Source organism: Bidens hawaiensis, unplaced genomic scaffold (assembly GCF_021521415.1).
Source record: "Bidens hawaiensis isolate Kalapana, Puna unplaced genomic scaffold, B.hawaiensis_p1.1 tig00010809_1, whole genome shotgun sequence".
Taxonomy (NCBI): Eukaryota; Viridiplantae; Streptophyta; class Magnoliopsida; order Asterales; family Asteraceae; genus Bidens; species Bidens hawaiensis.
In genome coordinates, this window is record NW_027491831.1 from 262322 (window position 1) to 272786 (window position 10465).

A 10465-nucleotide genomic window follows, 5' to 3' on the forward strand; every position below is an offset into this window, starting at 1 on the left:
CATAAGAACGAATGCGGGTACCTATCCCAATAAAACTGATAACAATACTGATGTTGTAACATCCCGTTTTCTCGTTTCGGTTAATAAAATAAAATATGAGTTACTATGTGTCGGGCTAGTGTTGGGTTAAATAGATTTGGGTAATAGACTTGGGTAATGGACTTGGATTAAAAAGAAAAAAAGAGGATGAAAGAAAAGACCATAGGCTTAAGCCCATGACCCTTGATATATAAATCTTAATTAACCCATAATCCATTCATTTCACTCATTCCTTACACCATCAAAACACACACTTAAGCTCTCTCTCTATTTCTCTCTTTCTCTAACCGAAACCAAGAAGAAGAATCGATCCCGACCCGAGGTAATGATAGCATGATATTGTATGGACCCAAACCCGCTAGATCTAGTCGCGAAACGACGAGCCGACACCTTAAACCGTTAAAGTCATGAGATCCGGATGGCATCGGGTATAAACCGATCAAAAGATGAGCTTAGGGGTCACCCTAGCTCAGATCTGGATCAAACGGGACGAAAAACGGTGAAAAACAACTGAGATCTCGCTTTTTCGGCGAGATCCCGGTTTTCCGGTGATGACGACGCCAGAAAAGTGTGTACGAGGTTGAAAAGAATATCAGAACCCTAACCCTAATTCGTTATAGAAGACTAACGAATTAACAGTAATTCATTAACGGAAGAAAAACGAATAAGCCTTAATTCGTTATACCAATTCGTTAAGGGAAGATAACGAATAGACCCTCATTCGCTAGAATGTTCATTCGTTATAAAAGATCAGTTCGTTATAAAGGGTCCAGTTCGTTGTAAAGACCAAATTATTATAAAAGGTCAATTTGTTATGAGCCCCCATTCGTTAAAGAACTGAATAACGAATTAGAACAGCCGGATAACGAGCTTGACTTTGAAAGAATGACAGAAAGTCCCTGAACTTAGAAAAGAATGATATAATTAAAAAGAAGCCCTCGAACTTTATGAGTTAGCAAATAAAATAATAATTAAGAATTCTAATGAAAGATGTGTTAAGACAGTTAATGGAAATAAAATTTTTCCAAGCTGACCTGGTAACTCGACCCCAACCAGGGGCTCTGCCCCTTAGACCCTGCTAGGGGCTAGAACCCCGCTGCCAGGGACGCTGCCCCCGGACCCCGTTCGCTGAGGGTTATAATTAGACTAGAAACGCGATTTGGGTAGTGATAGTTAACTGATACGTGTAATTGTTATACAGTTAGTCGCGCACAGCTAAAGAAAGGAATAACCATTAACGGTGAACGTAACCGCATTCAGGTAAGTTTCTAGCCCCATTTCCTTGTTATGTTTTCGGGGCTGTGTGCATACTCAATGTGAAGTGTGAATACACTTACCTTAAGTGGTAAGTAATACACTTACCTTAAGTGGTAAGTGTATGGTATAATGATTGATGTGATAGTAATTATGAATGTTATAAATGTATGTTCGTCGATGCGTGAACGATCTTCGGATATTGTGCGTACCGCCAATGGGAATGATCTCCAAGTGGTTATTAGTGTGTGTAAATGTTATGATGTAACTTGGTTATTATGTAAATGATGTAATGATAGAAAGTGTGTTGTAGACAAGTAGAGGTAGAGTGTGATAGAAGTGGCAAGGGTCTAGTTAGAGTGTTAGTGGCATGACGATAATTCGTGGTAGGGTAAGCCTATACGTGCACTCGTTATTAAACTGGCATAACGTGAGTACGTGGTAGGGTAAGCCTATACATGCCTTTGTTATTAAGCGGCATAACGTGAGTGCGTGGGAGGGCAAGCCTCTATGTGCTTTCGTAAACAAGTGGCTAAGACGTAAGGGGCAATGAAGAGGTTAAACGATAAGTGAACATGTTAGACAGAGGACCACGTGTCTTCGGACACGTAAATAGTTGCATGTAGTTGTTGTGTGGTAAGTTGTTTGATTAACTAGAACTCACTCAGTGTAGCTGACTTTTAGTATGCACGCAAGTGAACAAGCTAAAGAGCTAGCATGAGGATGGCACATGGCACGGTTGAACGGCTGGCATCTGAAGATGGAAGAAATGATGTCTTAAATGTGATGTTTTATGTTATGGTTTTTAAGCAAAGATTGAATGTTTTGTAACGAATAATTGAAGTTAACGTTTCCGCGAAAAGTTTTAGTTAACTCAGGTTTGTAAGAAATGTGTTTATGAGTAAATTCGACGCTAAAGTAGGAAACCGGGACCGGGGCCTTACAGATGTTGTTCGGTCGGAATCGTTTTTGTTTGTCACAATACCAGTACAGGACTGACACTCGTATACAAATTTGTTCTCAACAAAAATTATACCAGAATGTTAAGAAGAAAAAATATATAAACACAACTGCGCATTTATTTTTTTTTTTTAATTTAACGAACGGAAGTAATTTTTACATATATTGATGAAAACAAATTTAAAATTAATTACTAAAAGAACTTTAATCTACGTAATGAGCTTTTTTAAATAATATATACTAATTCCATTATTTGGCTATATCGTGGATCTCCAGTATTAGTTTGTATATTGTATTTTAGTTGTAAGCGTAATTATATTTTTTTTTACACATATATATTTTAAACTAGGTTCGAACCAGTGTAATATACGGATTGATAATAAAACAAAAACAATAAAAGAAATAAATTTAATAATATTAATAATTACAAACATTGATATATTCATATAATAGAATTACATTGAACAACTTTTATATCACAAATCAACATTTGACCACACACAAACGCATACATTTGGCCAGAGACCAAATCAACATTTCACTGCTATTATATACATAATTAAGTTAATTAAAATAGCTATGTTACTATAATTTGTGTTGAGATGTACAAAATGTGTATGGAAAGTGTATGCGTTATATTTATTGCTATTTGCTCCTAGAAGTCATAACACTAAAACCTTGAACCTGAATTGTAATTAGTAAATAACTGAACAAAAAATAACTACTAAAGTTCATCCAACCATGAATATACTTTGACATATACAAAAACGCTAACTTAAAACTGAATAAATAAAAAAAAAATTCAAGCAACTCTAATATGCATAACTTACTAATTACCAGACTGATCTAGCAAGTTAACAAACCAACAAAATCTCATGAATCAACTAACAGTGCATCGAAATATATGCCAGCCACATATATTTACAAAATGTAAACTAAATAAATGTGACCCATATTGATTAGTGTTAGTTACAAAAGAGTTGTTATTGCTGTCTTAGTTAGTTGTCCTAATAGTGATGGCCCATGACTTCCAAATTTCACTGCACTCACGGATTTTGTATTTTGTTACTGGCATCCAGATCAGCAGAGAACAATCTAACTTCAAAGCAAACTGATATAAACAAAATAAGACATTTAGTTTCTTTCAATAGGAACTGCTAAACCAGCATCAAGTACAGCATCAAGTACATCTTAAAAGTGACCCGAAAACCTAATACACATATGTACAACTGTTTTTTTTAATATCCAATAATTGTATTTAATTTTGAATAATTCTTATAATGTGAAGTTAAATAGTTAGCCATAAAATGTTTATGTTTTATCTCTAGTGAGTAGAACGAATTTGTTACTCTTAACAAAATTACAAAAACAAAAGAATTATTTGTGTTGGAAAAGAAGTGCTAAACCGACATCAAGTACATTTTAAAAACTTTCCCAAAAACTGAATACATATATGTACATATAAATTTTTTAAATATAACCACAAAAGTTGAATATGATTAAAATAAAAGTGTTCGGTGTTCAATGTTCATACCTGAGACATTCGAGGTCTCAAATGTGGGTTTCGTTCGATGCACAATGTGGCATGCATCGAACCTCTCGCTCCGAGTAGTTGTCTCTATGTTGTGGGTCAATCTATTCATCAATGGTGATCTCGTCAATCAACGGTCACCACTTTGTGCATATTTGGGAGCCATCATAGCATTAGACCGAAACCTGCCAAATAGTCGTAGTTAACCAGATCCATACCCATCTCCAAATACTCATATCCAACACAAACTAAATAACCAAGTCTTTAAATATAAGTGTACACCATACCAGTATTTTTGAACAAAACTATTTATGATATGTTGGTTTCACCATAAGTAAACATTGACCAAAATTTGGTCAACCGCATAAAAAAAGTGAGCTTCGATCAAAATAAACAAAACTGTTTAGAACATATAAAAAACATAAAAATAAATATAAAAAAGAGGGAACAAAGTGATCATGAAATAAGAGATAAAGACGCAATTTTAAAGAATAAAACACATAAAAGTACAATATTTAATGGATAAGAGGTTTAAAGAGACAAACTCATGTTATTATGAAATCTGTGAGCTTCTCAAGCCGAGTCAAGTTTGAACCTAGAGAAGGGTATATTAGTCTTTTTTTACCTGAAAGCACTGTAGTTTTCTTGCAATAGATACCACAAAGTCAGGCAAGAGTACATTAGGTAACCGTTTCTGTCTAGTCATCCCCACCGCTGCGATGGCATCATTAGCTTCAACCTACAAACCTAACAGCGCATTCAATTGCATACTATAAATTAGTGAATAAATTAAGTGTGTGAAGATCATAAGAAAAATCCATCTTAGACTTTTTAGCACTGGAGTATTGGCTCTTAGACTAAACCTAAAATATATAAAGCATTTTGATAGGTTGTGGATGGACACCAGTTTGAGTTTTTTAAACAATTCAAGTTAATTAAATTCAGATTTTTTCTTTTATTTATTTTTTCAAAAACCATGACAAAATCTACAAACCAACCGTGTTGTAAGATTGTTGCAATATGCCAATACGATGCAAAATTTTACAAAAAAGTTACCTCTATATAAACTGTTAGTATTTTCTGAAACCTGTACTGCCCCGAACCAAGATGATAATTTTACTAAAATACCAATTTTCTTGTTCGTATCAAAATCACCATTTCGTTAAAAAAGACTCGTTATGATGATCATATTCTAAAAAAAAACCTTTCTGATCCGAATCAAAATCACCGTTTCATTGAAAAGACCCGTTATGTCCTGAACCAAATATGAGCCGAAATAAATATTACCCGAACCAAAATGATCAGTTTTTTTAGAAATAGAAAAACAAGTCCCTTTCTAGGCCGAATCAAAATTACCATTTTCTTAAAAAACCCGTTGCGGCCCAAATCCATTTTTTATGTACCTGCAGAATGAATAAAACGGTGACCAAACCTTGATATGAGCAAAAATGCCAACCCATTAACAATCTTTATCTAAGAAAACAATCAACCTTGACGATTATCCATAGCTCTTGTTTTTAGTCATTGCAAAGCATAAGGTAAACCTGCAACTTTTTGAAAGATAAATTTAGATAAATTATAGTTTACATTTAACACCAACATCTTTCTATGTATGGTAGTTTCTGAAAGTAACCTATAGTTGACTTCACAAGTCAAACGCTACATGTTCTTGAAATAAATTAGCACTATTTAAACATGAACACTTATAAACTTTTCATATCGATGATAAATTTAGATATCTGATCACAAATTTATGATAAATAGCATCAAGAATTCAAGATTTTATGCCTTAATGTATGTGTAGAATACAATAACCTTAAAGAGAAAAACTCTGTACATATCATACATTGACCGTTTTCATAAGAACTCGAGGTTTGAAAACACTTCAAATAAATTTGTTCAAAACCTGATTTAGATTATTAGGTCTAAATCCCCAACCCTACATAATCATTTTTTAAACAACAATCAAAACAACTTTTTTTCCATGTTAACACGAAATGTATACAAACTCACTACCAGTCTAAATCGATTTTTTTTTGTTTAATTTCATAAAACCAAATCTATGAAACACGAAACATATTAGGGTTAAATGAAAAGAGGTTGGGGATGACTTTTTGTTAACGACGATCCTAATGAGATCGAGGTTGTTGCATTAATTAAGGATGCTGAAATTTTTATAAGATTCAACCCTTGTATGGATGCCACGTGGCATAATGAAGCTCTGTTATCAAAAGATCCATCTGTTTATTAGATAGGTAGATTTATGTTAAAGAAATCGGGAAGAGAGAAAGTAATTATATTTCAATTTATTCTTTTATCTATCTTGAATATTTTTTTTAATAGAGATGATTTTTACCCAATAAAATTATGAGTGACAAATATATAAATCTACACAAAATCATCTATTTTGATAAATAAGTATTAAATTTCATATTTTAGTAAGTATTTATTTCTCCCTCTCATTTTGAATAAAAACTTTTATTTGTCATGTGCAACATGCATTCATAACCAAGCAATTAATATTTTTCGAAATTTTCAAATATATTTCTTAAGTATAATAATCTACGGGAAAATTCCCATAATAACCCATTTAAAGAATGTGTTTCCAAAATTATCCCTAATAATTCAAGTTTCCAACTTTGTCCATTTGTTATCTCGTCGCCGACGACATGATAGCGAACACCGACGATGCGTTACTGAAACAAATTGGATAATGACACATGGCCGGAATCTGGCCGAAATAGGTCGTCGACGATGCGTTAGTGGATAACGCATCGCTGCTACCCTGCGTTAGCAACATAACGCATCGCTGCTACCCTACGTTACGTTAGCAACATAACGCATCGCTGCTACCCTACGTTACGTATAACATAGGGCTGACGATGCGTTATGTTTCTAACGTAGGGTAGCGCCGACGCGTTCTGTTGTTGCTACCTTGTTATGACAACACAAGGGTTCCACGATGCATTAGTGATAACGCATCGCTGCTACCCTACGTTAGCCACATAACGCATCGCCGCTACCCTACGTTAGCAACATAACGCATCGTCAACACAGATTCCGGCCACGTGTCGTTATCCTATTTGTTTCGGTAACGCATCGTCGGTGTTCACTATCATGTCGTCAGTGTTCGCTATCATGTCGTCGGCGCCAAAGGGATAAAATTGGAAACTTGAATTATGGGGTGATAAACTTGGAAACACTAACTATAATTGAGCTATTTTGAGAATTTTCCCATAATCTACAGGAGATCTGCTTCTAATATTCTTCATGAATCGATGTCAACACGTGCATAAATTAAATGAAAGACAGGAATAAATAATACAAGTTCAAGGATTAGACGTGCCTCTATGACGGCGAGACGTGCTCCGAGGTTTTCTTCCCTTCACTGTTTTCTTCTAAAACTGCCAAAAGATATTAATTAAAATTACGGATTTTCTAATTATATAATAGTTAATTTAAAATATTTTTTAGTGAGATCATTTGTAAAAGAAATGTTAAAAACCAATTTGTCTCATATTTTAAAAATGTTAAAGATCATTTGTCTCATAAGTATTACAAGTTAACTACGGTGAATTCCAAGATGTAAGATAATTGAATTGGATAAAAGTATTTGTAACTTAGATTCCATCAAACTTGATTTTTGAAATTTTTGAGTAAGTGATAGTACAGGTCATAAATTCGATTTCAGTTTGACCCAATTTTTTGTAATCTTTTAAAGGAACCGAATCCTCAAGTATTCGAATGGATCGTAACTGAAATTCAACATGCTAAACGTGTTAGCCATGTCAGCAAGAGAACGCTATAACTAAAAAATTGGTGTAGTGGTATAAAGCCTCATAACCCCCTTGAAGTTATTACAAAATTATTCTTATTTTTAATTTCTTTACTAATTTTTAAATATAAAAGATATAAAGGCTTTCAACCAATAAGATTATTTTAATATAAATAAAATATAAACAAAGGGAGTAATCTGGATCATGTTATATTATTTTAATATAAATAAAATATTAGCAAAGGGTGCAATCTGAATAACATCGGAGACCAAAATTGCACCCAACGCTCCAGGGGTAGTGTTTGAAGCACCATGAACCTTTATCACGCTCACCACGCACGGTCTCATGGCTATATGTAAAAGGATTCAAGGATATTTTAGTACTAAATAATAAAATAATTGGTTCAATTCCACATGGCCTAATTAATGATTTGTAGTTCTTTTTGAACATCAATTCTTTCTACAACTGATAACTAATCTTTCACTTGCACTTGAAGCACTAGATTATGCATATCAATGATTTGTAATTACCAAAAAGGAAGGATTAATTGGTTTCTATGTAATTATTTTTATAACTTCAATTGTCACTCAAAACACCAAAAAACTTATCCAAAACACTAGAAATAGAATGGAGCTGTGCCCAACCAAACCACCAAAAAACCTAACAGTATCAACAAAAACAAGACAAACAACACTAACAAAAAACAAACAGTTACATTTTAAAAGCGCCCCAACCCTCTCATTGTAACGAATCCTGTTTAGCCTTATGTTTGATCTTTATGAAACTTGAACTCTTTATCAGGTTTCATTTTCATTTAACTTAAATATTATATTCCCACTTGCCCACCATCTCTTTGTCTACAAAACATGCATTTGGCTTTGAAATCAGTCTCTTACCTCTCCATCTCTTAATTTGTAGTCCAACAATATCTACAAACATGATTCGTGAGCTTAGACATGTCCTCTTATTTGTAGGGTTGATACAGATTACAACATTAATTGTAGCTGCCAGCGAACCACAAGTTCCTTGTTACTTCGTATTTGGAGACTCGTTTGTGGATGCCGGCAATTGCAATGCAAATAGGTTTTATAGAGCCAATTATCCACCTTACGGGATTGATTTTCCAGACGGTGCGACTGGTAGATATACCAACGCTCGAACCTTTGCGGACATCATTGGTCAGTTTCCTTTTATATTTAGATTCTACCCCTATATAAATATATTTTACAATATAGTATGTAAAGCTGAAGTTTATTAATGCATTTTAAACAATTAAGTGCATCTTTGTGATTTCAGGTGAACTTGTAGGCTTTCCTAAGTTCATTCCACCTTTTGTTAACCGAACTACAGAAGATATCAAAACAGGTGTTAACTACGCTTGTGGTATGGATGGAATCTATCCCCACTGGGGTAATTTGGTAATCACAAGCCTGTTGATTATCTTTTGAACAAATATTTTCTTCTGATGTTTATGTTTGTATGTTTTACACTTTTGTATTATTTCAAGTTGTTGGGAAGGACCAGCCTCGGGACTCAAGTAGGCGAACATGAAAGAGATATTACAAGACTTCCAGATTTGCAAATTAACAACACCACACGTACCTATGAACAAGAATACTTGAAAAAGTGCATTTACTTGGTAAATATAGGAACCTATGACTTAATGTATCATGTTTTCGGTTTCAGAACATCGGTAGCCGTAGATTCGTATGGCAGAGACCTAGAGGTAAACAAACTTTCACATTTACTTTGCTTATGTCACTCTAAATAATTTCATGATCTGTAATTAATCTTTTATTGAGAGTTGTAATTGTGAAATTAAGACACTCTTTTCTTTTTGATAGAGGCTGTATTCTATGGGAGCTAGGAAGGTTGCTGTGTTTGGTCTGAGTAAAATAGGGTGCAGCCCCGAGTTTAGGAATAGAAACAACGGTAATTGCATAGAGCGGACTAATGAACAGGTTTCGGATTTTAATGATGAGCTTAAGAATAAAGTTGGTACCCTCAACTCTCGGTACTCGGATGCAAGATTCACTTTCATCAGCGTTGCTAATATATCACAGTCACAAGAAGGTAACACGCGAGTGCAAATCATAAATCAGTTTACATAGACTAACCAAGATTTGTTAGACTATGGCCCAAATTGCTAGAATTAGGACTCGTAACCAAGTTGCTTTGACTCCAAGTAATATTCTAGCTGACAGCTAGTGGACTAAGAAATTTTTAATTAATAGGATAACTAACCAACTTGTTAATATTCAACCCTTCTACTGACCCAAGTTTCAGTTCGGTAATTACTCAACATATATCTTGTATGATATTTATTTAAATTGAACGTTTGGATTTTACAGATGCACCGGTACCTGCTTATCCTTGTTGCGAAATAAATAGACAAGGAATGTGTGTTCCGAACTCATCCCCTTGTGTTGATCGGAGTTCGTCTTTTTTCTATGATGGTCTTCATCCCACTGAAATTATCAACAAGATTATAGCAACAAGGGCATACAATGCAGATGATGAAATGTATGCATACCCGTACAATATTAGTCGTTTGGCTCAGGATTAAAGTTAAACGACACGTCACATCCTTTTACGATTCTATGTATATGCGTTAAAAATAAGCTATTCCAATATGTGAAGATAATAAGATCTTAGATATAATGTGTGTATGTTTACATCCATTGATAATAAGAATAAATCATTGACCACTTTACTTCAATCTATTGCAACCGAGGTTTTTAGTTCTTTGTTTTGTTTTTTGTTTTGGTGCTTTTGCGTCAGTTCACAAAAGTTGAAGATATAATTTAATTAGGCTAACAATTCGATTGAACAAATAAAAGAAGATTATGAAAAGAACGAATTATATGAGTTTACTAATTACGAAGAGGTCCATGTGGTATGTGTT

General features: G+C 34.0%; 1 protein-coding gene across 1 annotated transcript; it reads left to right on the forward strand.

Annotated features, from left to right (window-relative positions):
* The first annotated feature begins 8497 nt into the window (after positions 1–8497).
* Positions 8498–10126, forward strand: LOC143536450 (GDSL esterase/lipase At1g29670-like). The gene is made up of 5 exons (XM_077030435.1): positions 8498–8738; positions 8857–8978; positions 9068–9286; positions 9405–9633; positions 9912–10126. The coding sequence occupies exons 1-5, from the start codon at positions 8498–8500 to the stop codon at positions 10124–10126; spliced, it is 1026 nt and encodes a 341-aa protein (XP_076886550.1).
* The last annotated feature ends 339 nt before the right edge of the window (positions 10127–10465 follow it).

Coding starts and splice junctions, on each gene's coding strand:
- LOC143536450 (XM_077030435.1), top strand. CDS start 8,498: ATGATTCGTGAGCTTAGACATGTCCTCTTATTTGTAGGGTTGATACAG. Junction 8,739..8,856: donor AACCTTTGCGGACATCATTG/GTCAGTTTCCTT, acceptor TTGTGATTTCAG/GTGAACTTGTAGGCTTTCCT. Junction 9,287..9,404: donor CGTATGGCAGAGACCTAGAG/GTAAACAAACTT, acceptor TCTTTTTGATAG/AGGCTGTATTCTATGGGAGC.